The sequence below is a fragment of the Myiozetetes cayanensis genome, unplaced genomic scaffold (genome assembly GCF_022539395.1).
Source record: "Myiozetetes cayanensis isolate MyiCay16 unplaced genomic scaffold, myiCay2020 scf2-11, whole genome shotgun sequence".
Classification (NCBI taxonomy): domain Eukaryota; kingdom Metazoa; phylum Chordata; class Aves; order Passeriformes; family Tyrannidae; genus Myiozetetes; species Myiozetetes cayanensis.
The window spans coordinates 15027690-15040071 of NW_026087411.1; the positions used below are offsets into that span (position 1 = coordinate 15027690).

At 36.6% G+C, this 12382-nt stretch overlaps 1 protein-coding gene across 5 annotated transcripts in view; it reads left to right on the forward strand.

The window, feature by feature from the left end:
- The window catches only part of MARK1 (microtubule affinity regulating kinase 1), a 59206-nt gene extending 48102 nt beyond the window's left edge, over positions 1-11104 (forward strand). For 2 of the 5 annotated variants that reach the window (XM_050316569.1, XM_050316573.1), the window contains 5 exons: positions 762-862; positions 3060-3218; positions 4055-4309; positions 6848-6892; positions 9008-11104. In XM_050316569.1, coding sequence (XP_050172526.1) covers positions 762-862; positions 3060-3218; positions 4055-4309; positions 6848-6892; positions 9008-9362 — 915 coding nt within the window. In that variant the 3' untranslated portion in view covers positions 9363-11104. The remainder of the gene's footprint in view (positions 1-761; positions 863-3059; positions 3219-4054; positions 4310-6847; positions 6893-9007) is intronic. The other 3 variants (XM_050316570.1, XM_050316571.1, XM_050316572.1) reach the window with 3 other exon arrangements.
- Positions 11105-12382: the final 1278 nt, after the last annotated feature.

Genomic DNA, 12382 nt, shown 5'->3' on the forward strand with positions numbered 1-12382 from the left:
GTTTGAAATCTTTTGCCAGCGTCTGTCAGTATGTAATGTTAGCACACTGCAACCTCTCCCACCCTAAATTCAATGTCTACTGTGAAACTGAGAAACTGAGAATTGTACGTCATGTATTAAAAGTAAGCTTTCAGCTGGTAACCTGTGTGTGATGGGATGGAGGAGAACATTTATAGATATTTTGTGAAGTGTATGCAAACTGAAATTAGTAACAGAAAGCAATTCCTGTCAGTATTTGCTGATACAAGACCTATTTACCATGTTATCTGCATCATAATTTCTGGGTTGATTGACACAGGTCGATAGTATTTTCATTTTCCTCTTGAAAGCTCTTTTGACAAGGGCAACAAACTGTAAGGCTGGAGCCCTTGTTGGCAAATTAATCTGTGCAGGGAAGCCCTTCAGCCAACCATAGGTGTGCTCTCTTGGATTCCAGTTTAGCTGATCCCAAAGACAAATAATTCTGTAACACAGGAAGTGGAAATGGCATAATAATACTGAGTTAAGCAAGTGTCAGCAAAATTAAATTTGTCTGTGTTTTCTCTTAGCATATTTGTAATGGTAATGAGATGTTGGATAAAATAGCTGATGATACAAATGATTTATGTCAACAGATTAATCTGGTATGTTTGAAGACTTCAGGAATATACATAAACAGTTGAAATGCCATTCTGATTTGCTTCTGATGTTTATGTTTTTGTACAACGTAATTACAGCAGAAGAAAGTATTTAGTTTAATTTTAGTCTTATTTTTCGTCTAGAATAATGTGTTTTCTGGCAGTGGAATGACAAGGAGGAACACTTACGTTTGTGAACGTTCTTCAGATCGCTATTCTGCAATACAGAATGGGAAGGACAACAGGTATTGTTCAACTTTTCTTGCTTATTAATTTGGGTACAAGAATTGAGGCACAGAAGCAGCAGGTTATGCAATTAATCAATACTTTTATGAAGCATGGTGTGCGATACATAAAGTTCAAGTGTATGTTTTCATCTTGTCTTCCACTGCTGTTTCTGTGTTTGTGCTGAACTTTTTAACTAAATGTGTCAATTGGCCTTTGCCTCTTAGAATGGAATCACATTTGTTACCAAGGGTTGTCTTCCAACACAGAATAAAATAACTCTGCCAACAACTAATTGCTAAGTGGGCAGATATGCTGTGGAGAACTTCAGGTGGATCACTCTGACAGTGTAGCTTGATCCTTTTTCATTTCCCCTGTAATAGCTCAAAAAGCTGACACTGTTAAAACCTGTCAGTCATTTTCAGTACAACCTTTTGGTCTGAATAGTATTTTCGTAGTGATGGTAACCAACTTGTGTCTTTACATGAGACAAAAATTATGCTCGGTTTAGTATGTTTTGTTAAATAGTATTGTATTTAACAATGCCACAGTTACTGCTTGGGGTTTTTTTTATGCCCTTTGTTCACCCTTGGTGTTAGTTAAACCCTGTACCTGACTGAGAGATGAAATACTGGCTTTAATGGGGAGTAATAAAATCTGGATTTTTTTTTTTAGATTCAAGTAACAGCTCTTATTCTGATGTTTTTTAAGCTATTTAAATAAAACAGTTAATTTAAAATGAACAAAAAAATCCATAGCATGAGAGGACATAATCTAGTAAACTAGTTTGGTTTTATTTTCTGTCATAGAGCTTTAATTTTTTAATGATGCATGTAATATTTGAAATAAGAGAAGTATAGGGTTACTCACCTGTCATAAAATGATGAGCTATGGAACCTGTAAAGTACAGCTATTTTAAAAAGTTTTTAAGGTGCTTTAAGGAGGTAAAATTAAAAAGCAGAAAACTAATTTTCAGTATTTTAGTTTCAAATTATTGGATGGGTGCTTTCAAAAGTGTCTTCCCAAATTTTTGTGTAATGTTCAAAATATTTGAAACTAAGGTAGTAAGAATCTTTTTTTGAAAAGAAAGAAAATAACATGTTTTTTAGATATAGGGTTAAAATATATGCTACAATATTTTTTTCTGATCTCACAAAGATAGGTAGTTTTTTTTCAAGAGGTTTAGTACAAAAAACACTTTAAAAAGTAGGGATTTTATTTCAAAGTTTTTCATATTACAGTTTAACTTTTTTCTATATATAGAAAAATGTATATTTCTGTATAAAGATTCTTAATCCCTGTTCCTTTCATTAGTGCAATGAATATCATGCTCAGTTCTTTGGGCATATTCTAAGAAATGAAAATTTTTTTTTTTTGAGTTTTATACACCTTTTCTACAAGACATTGTGTTGCAGTTGTATTTGGATTTGGTGCAGATGAATGTCTTGTGTCATCGAACTATTAATCTGAAATCTTTACCTCTTTACTACTGGTATTATTTAGCTCTGGGACTGTAGTTGCTAATACATTATTAATGCAATTTCACTTAGGCCTGTAGAGGCAAAGCTGTAGTTTGCCTTAAGTCATGTGACTTTTCTTTTAAAAATTAATAACACAATAGTTTTACCACTACTTTCATCTTTCTTACCACATTAGGAAGGAGAAATAAAAGTACCGATAGAAGAAACAGTACTTTGAAAGGGTTGACTCAGCCCAGGAGCGGCTGGGATAGTCTAGAGGAGAAGCACAAATTGGTCCTTTAAAAACACAGTCACTTCCACGTGATAGTGCAACAGCACTTCCAAATGTTTCAAGTTTTAGATGCTTGTTTTAATTGCAAATAGAGGTATCCACAAAAGGAGAGTCTATTTCATCAATCTCTTTATACCTTTTGCAAATTTCTTTTTCGGTATTTTTTCCTATATCTTCTTTGTAGTTTTTCTTCATTACTTTTTGTGTGTAAACTTTAACCTCGGGAGGAATGAAAAGGCCTAACTTAACGTGTGTGGTGATTTGATTTATGGATGAACATAATTTTCCCAGAATTCTGTACTCTTTACTTTAGCTGACTAAGGCAGCCTGGTCGCTCAGTCCTTCTAGTTACTTAAACAGCACTTGCTGTTTTCTGAAAGAAGAAATCATTTAAAGGGTTTTACACTAACCTTTTCCTTCCCTTTCCCTTTGTCCATCTCTCCTGCCTCGCTGCCATGGCAAAAGCCTGACGGAAATGTCTGCGAGTAGCACATCTTCTGGAGGCTCTGCAGTAGCCTCCGTATCCACACGCCCTCGGCATCAAAAGTCTATGTCTGCCTCTGGTCATCCTATAAAAGTTACACTGCCAACCATCAAAGATGGTACTGAAGCTTATCGACCAAGGTAGGAAATGGGTGGTTATTTCTTTAGTGCTGTGCACTTCAAAAATGCTGTTGTTCAATTCACGATGGACCTCAGTATGTTTGTAGTCTACTCGAAACTGTCACATTGCATTCTGTTTTGAAGCAGTAGCTTCCTTAAGTATTGTGGGTATTATAGATGATTTAAGCCTGGTTTTGTTCATGACAAACATGTTTGCATATAGTTAAACAAGTTCCGTGACTGCCTCCCTCTGGAAACTTTTGGAAAAGTCAAGTTAAAAATTTGACTGCTTTAGACAGGACTGTACAACACAGGCCACCATAGATTCAGATGAAGTACTGAAAACGTTAACCTCTCTGATTTGTAGATTGCTAAACACATTTGTGTCTAAAAGCACCATAGTGTAGTTGTTCTTACCATTAACTGCCTGAATAGCTTTACACATTTATTTCTGACAGACAATTGCTTAAGAAATATCCATTAAGGTTTTTGGAAGTGCTTGTGTTAAAGGTTTTGATGAATACATTTTTTTCAGAAAAGGGCTGGGAACACTTCCAGATTTTGCCACAGACTTTTCTACCTTTTTCCTTTGTCCTATTTTCTGTGTGTACTTTTTTTAACTGCTCTTAATACTTGAGATAATATGATTTTACAATGAAAATATAATTTGATTTTACAATGACAATATCTCTTTATCATTTCTAAATATGAATCATAAAAGAAAATCAGTGGCAGATTCAGTTTTTAAAATAAAAAGACTCAAGAGTGGGGTTCCTTTCCTGCCTTCGAAGACCAGTTGTCACGTAGGAGGGTTTTTAGCATAGTCTTTCTCTTTATTCATGCTTCTGTTTTCCCAGCAGTGCAACTCAAAGAGTGCCTGCTGCTTCCCCGTCTGCTCATAGTATTAGCACTACCACTCCAGACCGAACCCGCTTTCCTCGGGGGAGTTCAAGTCGAAGCACTTTCCATGGGGAGCAGCTGAGGGAGCGGCGTAATGCCACTTACAATGGACCGCCCGCCTCACCATCCCATGAAACCGGTGCTTTTGCACATGCTAGAAGAGGGACTTCAACTGGTATAATAAGCAAGATAACTTCCAAGTTTGTCCGCAGGTTAGTACCTCGATTTTTTAAGAGACGAAAATTTTTTAAAAGCCCAGCCTGTAACCAAGGGCTGTAGTTGCGAAGTCTTTGAGAATTTACAGTTTGTCTGAAGTAATTATAAATTTACTTAGAATGCTGCTTGTCTGGTGTGGTCCTTCCAGAATCTGCCTTGTTTTACTTCTCTGTATATATTGTAGCCATTATGTTTGACCAGCTCTCTGGCTTCTTTATCTTAAAGGAGCAAGAGAACCCTGCTCAAAAGGAGTTTTTGCTCGTAGCTTTACAGCTAAAACACAAAGATGATACAGTTAAAATCAAATTAATTTAAATACTGAAAACAGGGCCTTCAAAATGAGTCATTAGTTAATTTTTACTATTGTACTTTTTTAATGGGGTGCAGTTTGTTGCAAGGGCTGTATTTACAATGATTTTATTACTGTGCTTAGAAGGAATAGGTATTACCAAATTATTTTGGGGAATTCTGAAATCTGTGAAGAAATGAGAAGCTTAGAAGCAGGCAGAAGTCTGGATGTCTGGAAGTAATATTTCAGTATCATACACCCTCTTCTATTATGTCAGCAGCTTCTTGCAATTTAAGTTCAGGATTCTGAAAGAAGAAAACCCACACATCCTGGATCTGCATTCATTCCTGCAGAATCATGCTGTTAAGTACTGAATTCTGTCATTCATGTGTAGGGGGAAAAAAAACATAAATTCAAGGCTACATTAAGCTCATCGTTGCAAATTTGTAAGGAAAATATCATGAATTGCATAAGGTGGTAGAGAGAAGAGAGAAAGCTAGAAATGCAGTGATGTTCCTCATAAAATTGATTTCACCTGATGAGCTGATAGTGCATCAGTATGTGTCTAAGTAATAGTGCCTATGATGATCTAAAAAAAAAAAAAGATATGAATTATTTTCTTTTTTCAGAAACCTGAAGATACAGGACTATGATCCTTCATTTATTGGTATCTCCAGCACTTACATAGGTGCAAGGAGAGAATTGTCCTCTGGTTTTAAAGAGGGGAAAAAAAAGTTAAAGCAAATTAATCAACTGTAGTGAGTGTGTAGGTCTCTAAATGAGACGAAGGTATCTCCTGTTGAGTAACTAACCAATTTAAAGAGTACAAGCTGGGTTTTTTTGTGTTATAGCTGATTGTTATTTGCAAGGAATGGTATCTTGCTGCCTTTTTTTTAAGAGATCAAAGAATTAGTATTTTCATTATGTTAAACCACAGTATAAAAAGAGCATTGTAAAACGTGTTTAGAATTAACATATCTTAAATTGATGTATCTGTAGTATAGAAGACTTTTATAAATTTCCTATTATGTTTTATAGTGTTAAAAGTATATTTTCTTGTAGTGAAGGCCTTGTAGGGGATGTGTTTGTTTTGTTGCTGGTGATAGTGGGGTGTTTTGGTGTTGTTTTGTTGTGGTTTTTATTTTGTTAAAATGTGTGTTGTTTGAGACTTAGTGGCTGGGATTACATGGGTGGAGGTTCAGGGTTTTATTTTTTGCTATTCTTTGAGTTGGGTCACATAACTGCATGCCTTTAACTTCTGTACTGTTCAGGAAATAATAGTTTAAAGCATACTTTGACTAGAAGGTGTCAGGAAAGAGTTTTTTTACTAACTTTTGGCAAAGGTAAATGCCTTTTCTGGTAAGTATATAAAATCATGCATAATGAGAATGCTTAGTGAATAGGGTATTGAAGTACTTTGAATCAATGGTTTATGTCAAGCAATACTTCCCTGATGTTAGTTAATAAAGTATTGGTGTTTTGAAGGTTTTAAATTAATTAGATAATTGAAATTGGGTACTAAAATGTTTGTACAGCAGCACTTGGAACACACCTAGGTGGCTTATACAATGTGTGGATATATTTCAAGCCGCTTCATACTAAAAAGACATAACATAAAATAGTTCCTTGTAAAGCACAGCTCTAATTCAATAAGACAGAGATATGTTTAACCTCAAGCTTGCCAGCATTCTTACTGAACTCAATGTAACAGCTGATTTGCTTAACCAGATGTTGAAGTAACCTTTGTGAACTGGGCTCCAAACATTTGGTCTCACAAACTCTTAGGCACATCTTACTGTTAATTATTCGAGTGTGCTTAAGCATAGGCATGTCCCAAAGTGCTTTCAGGACTGAGGTATAAAGGCCTGACCCGCAAGGGTGCAGAGTGGAGCCCCCCTGGACCACCTTGACTGACTGCTCCTCTGTGCTTGCTGGAATTACATGTGGCCGTTGCTCTGTCTGCAGCAGGTTGAGAACAACATGTTAATTTTGCCATCACTTTGAAAAAAACAAAACCAACCAAAACCAAATAATTACATGTCAGAGTTGGAAGAAGTTAAGGTATCATAAAGGGAAACTAAAATTACAGCTGTGAAAAAGTGCTATTAAACAGTATCAGGCTTGACATTATTATACTGATTTTTTTTTTTCTTCAGTAGCTATTTAACATTGTTCTAGGTGTAGGTTTTCTTAACTTTTATTTTTCACCTTTATCATTGAATCTCAACCTTAACTTTGTTTTGAGGGATCCAAGTGAAGGCGAAGCCAGTGGCAGAACTGACACCTCAAGGTGAGGAGTCACTATTAATACTTCGCTCCTAGGTCTTTCGCATCAAGGTTTAAGTGATTTCTTAAAGACTTTTAATCAGGATGTAAAACAGAATAGTGCTTAAGTAATCTGTTTTTCAAAAATGTTTTTTATTTGGGGGGAGGGGGTTTTGGTGAGGTCCTTTATATCCCTCTTTATATCCCTTTATATCTGCTTTCTTGCGAAGTATTTAATATAAAATCTTATGTAAGAGTATTTCTTTAAATAATAAAGCCCCTTGTAGGAGTTAACCAATCATTTAAGCACTTCAAATCATGTTTTGGCTTAATAAATATTTAATGGTGTTTACTTTTGGTTTCAGTGGAAAATGTAATATATTTTCTGTGTGTCTGTGTGTAGATATGTATCTATTAAATTTTTACTATCATTACATACTATGCTCATTACTAAAACTGCTGTTTGCCAGAAGTAAACACCTTATAGTCCCTGAGGAATGAATGTCCCTTGCACTGAGAAATAAAACAAGTGACATTCAGACGAAAAGGGGTGATGACTGCCAAATATTGACTTTGTATGGCAACCACTGTACACAAATCTGTAGGTGCTTTGTTAGTAATGAAACATTCCTTCATGTGCTCATTTTCCAGTGTATCTGCTCTTTGCCATGTTTCAGCATTTGGTTTTGCATTTTTGGTGTGCTTAAGCACAGTGCATAACTCTTTATTTTTCTGCTCTCTAATGAACAGGCATTGTAGTTTGCATTCTAAACTGGTCACTTACACAAAGTATCAACTTAGTTTTAAAAAAGCCTCTATTTAAAAAACAAAACAAAACTAGCACCTTTTTAACAGGATACACTGTATAATACACAATGCATTTATCTAAGTTAGCCCTTTTCGATTCAAAGTCTATTAGCTGACATTCTTGGGTGTGGAAAGGGAAAAGAGATTAATCAAGTGTTCAAATGAAATGAAGTGTGAAGTTGCTTTCAGCTCTTGCTTTCATTCTCTAGCTTTCTCTGCTTTTTGTCATCCTACAGTGTCTGTTTTGGGCTAAAAAAGTCATTTGAGATCTTACCTCTGCCATGCTCTATCTCTTAATATCAATGTGGTTCTCTGGGGATCACACTGAAAGTTAAATTAAAAATACTTATTTTGACTCCTCTCTGAATAATGATGGTTTATAGACTTGTCAAAATGAGAACAGCACCTTTCCCCAGTGACAGATGGGGAGGCTTCAGCACCATGAGTACCTGGGACAAGAACAGATGTAGCTGATTGTGGAGTGACTTTAAAATAATGAGTGCTATTTCTCAAAATGCTTTCTACAGTGGAATAAGTAATCTACTTGGTAAGGAAGCATCAGATTAAGAACGTTAATTGGAAATGACTCCATTGCAATTTTGTCTGAGTCACTGTATCAAATAAAATCCTTTGTGTTTAGATGTTGCTGTTTCTTCTGTGGAAAAGCTGCTGGCCCTGTACTCAAATAGTGATATCAAGTTGTTTACAACCAAATTACAGCACAAAATTCTGCTTCATCAGTTAAAATAAAACATGTTATTATAAGGTCTTTTGACACAGAGAGAGGTCAAAAATACGTAATAAATGCAAAAGGGGAAAAGGCGGAAAAGAGGGGGAGGAAATTACTGAAGACTTGTGAATCACAGGGTGGGTTTTCTTCCTCTGCTGCTTTTACAGTATAATTTATGCTTCAGGATTGTGTCCCTCAACTTCAGTTTTGTTGGTGTATGGCATGCTCCAGATCATGAAATCAGCAGAATTTCAGTCATGCTTTTACATAGATTCCACTTTCTTTGGAGCAGTATGGAGTAACGTGTGTCTGCTGCAGTTACCATTGCACATGTCACCATCAGAAGGTTGTAGAGCAGGGGTTTCCAAACTTGCTTTGCTTGTGTGCCACTACTGTGGCACAGTACTGTGCTGAGGCACATGTGTGCAGGAGATGGGGCACGACTTTCCAGCAGTATCCATCTAACTCTTGGAATTATCTTGCGTGTGACTAATGGCGGGTCAGTTGCAGTTTAGAAACCCCTGGTCAACAACTGTATTTCTCTCTTCTTTCTCTTGGTTGTATTGCTTTTGGTTTTGACTTTCTGTATGTGACTCGTTCCAGGAGTGTTTCTGGGGAGCCAAAAGACAGAGAGAAGGAGGATAGTAAAGATTCGAAGCCTCGCTCCTTGCGGTTCACATGGAGTATGAAGACCACTAGTTCTATGGACCCGAACGATATGATGAGAGAGATTCGGAAAGTGTTAGATGCGAATAACTGTGATTACGAACAAAAAGAGAGGTTTTTGCTCTTCTGTGTTCACGGTGATGCACGACAAGACAGCCTTGTTCAGTGGGAGATGGAAGTCTGCAAGCTGCCACGATTGTCGCTCAATGGAGTTCGCTTCAAGAGAATATCTGGGACTTCTATCGCGTTTAAGAACATTGCATCCAAGATAGCGAACGAGCTTAAGCTGTAAAGAGAACCTAAATTCTTTGGGATCAGGGAAGATTCATACATGATCTACACTTTGAATGTACTGGTTACGCCTAATGTGATTGGCCTGTGAAACTCCCCATGTAGAAATTGCCCTTATTGCAATAAGGTTATACATAGTTATTCAGAATTGTAAAGTTAAATCCAGTATGACCTATATTAAATAACTGTAGCTAAAGAAGTTATGTTCACATGTACAGGTAAGTATATAGAGCATTCTGTTCATTTTATGTTCATAGAGTTGTATAATAAAAAGATGACTGCTTAAATTCAGATCTTGTATAGTTGTCTAGATTTCTGCACAGAAATGTATGTTTGATGCTTTGAGTTGGAGAAGTTCTTCCCTATCATTTACAATTTTGGTGTTTTTATAAGTCTTACCTCTACCATGCGTTTTTTAAAAAACTTGTGTCCTGAGTCAAATGCACAATTTCACAACTGTAGCATGACCATTTTTAATTATTTAAAGGTTGTTCATTAATTGAACCAGAAGTCGAGGAATTGGCTTTTGTTCTACACGAGACTGTTCCTGCTTATTTTTGGCTCTCATCCTCGTTATTGGACAGTGTTTAGTTGAAAAAAGAGACAAACTTGTTTACAGTATTGGCACTTACAGTTTAGAAACTTTGTTCTGCCTTGGGCCAGCTCAGAGCTGTGGGGGAACAGAAACCAGGCATAAGTGGTGTTCTGTCTGCAAATTCCAGTCCTTACTCCCGTGGCCCATTAACAAATGTAGCACCAAATGGAGAACCGGAATTATTTCATTTGAATATCATGGTGTAAAATATCACTTGTTTGCTGCCTTCAGAATACTACAAATTCCATTTTATGGAAATATATTAACATTGGGACTGTTTAATAGCACAAGATAATCTGAAGTGTTGACCAATTGTATAAGTTAATAATACCACCTCAGGAATTAGCTTGGCTTTTGGAACATGTGCCCCCCAAAGAGTACATGCAATTCCACGTAATATTTTACAGCTAAACATACATTGTTTATAATGATAAATTGTTGATTTATGCTTTTGTGGTTGTACAGTTTGTTCCCATGTAACCTGTTTGTGTTTAATATTTTACCAGATTTCTTGTATTTATTCCACATCATTATGCCTGTAATGTGCAGCTTTGTAATTAGGCACTTGCCTACAGAAAAGAAAAAAAAAAAACAGCCCCACATTTTTTTCCTTCATAATTAATGATTATAAACTGTGTAAAACCACTAGTACTGGTACATTTTAATACTTGTTCTTTTGTACTGAATTAACCATAGAGGTTGGTTGTGCAATGTTATTTAATGTCGTAATTACTGTAATATCAACATATGGGCCCCATCTGCACACTCTTGTGAAGAATAGAAAGTTCATTAAGAAATTGTCACTTTAAAAAATAAAAATTAAAAAAAAAGCTGTGGTAAACTCTGTAACCCTAAGTTAGAAGGCTGTAAGTGTAGTAAATGTGCCATTCTCTAATGGCTTCTTGACCGAGATGGACTTTACATACTGTACTGTGATGTAGCTTTCCTATGTAACAGTTATGTTCGGAAATGGACGTGTATTGTTGCCTTAGAAAAAGGGTGGTGTTTGGAAAGAAAGAACTGTAGCCCCTTTTCTTTTTTTTTCCTTTTTTTTTATCTGATGTTCATTGAAACAAAATCTGATGCAAGTCATCTTGATTCACTGGTGCACTCTATTAAAACTTACTTGAACAGTTCTCATACTAAAATACTTGTTGTTTGCCCTTTATAAAAGTGCAATAATTACCATGGGTAGCAAAATATTTTAAAGGTGTGCAGGCTTCATCTTCCACATCCTGTGAATTCAGGATTAGCATTGCAGCGGTTCAGTGATCCTGTGCTGTCAAGAAACTGCCAGTGGTTTAGGATTTCTTAGAAATAAATGTCCAAGAGCTTTTCAGAAATTCACCAAAAATCAGCCTTGCGATTGGGTTGTGTGTCTGCTCAATTTATCCATAAATGTTCAGTTATCCTTGAAAATACACAACTGGAACATAACCATGATGCTAATGCAAGGTTGTGTATGAACTTAGTCATGAAACAAAACCCTTCACCTTTTCAGAAGGTTCAGTGGAAAAAATATAGGTCATGCTGTGAGACAGTAGATTAAGTACTTAGGATAGCTTCCTGCTTTACAGGCACTGTTTTTCCCTGGCTAACTTTGCCCTAGATTGTCACTGCTTTTCACTGCTCAGTATAACCAGAGATGTACTAATGTTACAGAAAACACAGATAGTGTTTCCAGAGGAGAGAGCTTAAAAATTTTAGTTTAACTCTCCCATGATACAAAGTGCCAATTTAATGTTTATATATAGGGGCAGTTTGCAAATGGCATTATTTCCAGTGACTGCCAGCAGTATAAAACCCCCTGATTCCCAAACCCTGCTGCACTCCTCCCTTTCCCTTGCTGGAATATGAGCTGTGAACCACCGAATGCTCTCCGTAGCAAATACACCAGGTGCTTTAGCAAGGGCATAATCTGAGTGTGAAAGGTGTAGCTGCACCCACATGCAGCATTTGGCTTTCCAAATCTCCTGCCCCTGGCAGAAGTAAGATGGGAAGATCCAAGCAAGAGAGGTTTTTCAGAACTGCTAGTTTTATTGGCAAGTAGAGTGTACTTAGTGTGAAAATCAGGGAGATGGTGCATACTGAATCCTCAATGCCTGTTTTTTGGGTCTCTGAACAGCTGGCTTGTAAGGGACCTATTGCATATAAGTTACGCCTTGGATAAGAGTGGGATAAACTGCATTTTGGATCCACGTGTTCTTGGCTTCCATGTGGGAGGCGGTCGATGTTTTATCAGCACAGCTTTAACTTGAGAAATTTGGAAGACTTTTAAATACTGTGTCATGCTTCACAGGTCCAGGCAGGGATAGGGATGCCTCAAATCTTCAGAGGGCTTACATATTCGACTGTAATTTCATGACAGGATTTCTGGGAGGTATTTGGGGTGGGTTTAGGGTGAGCAGTTGGGCTACTGCGTGTTT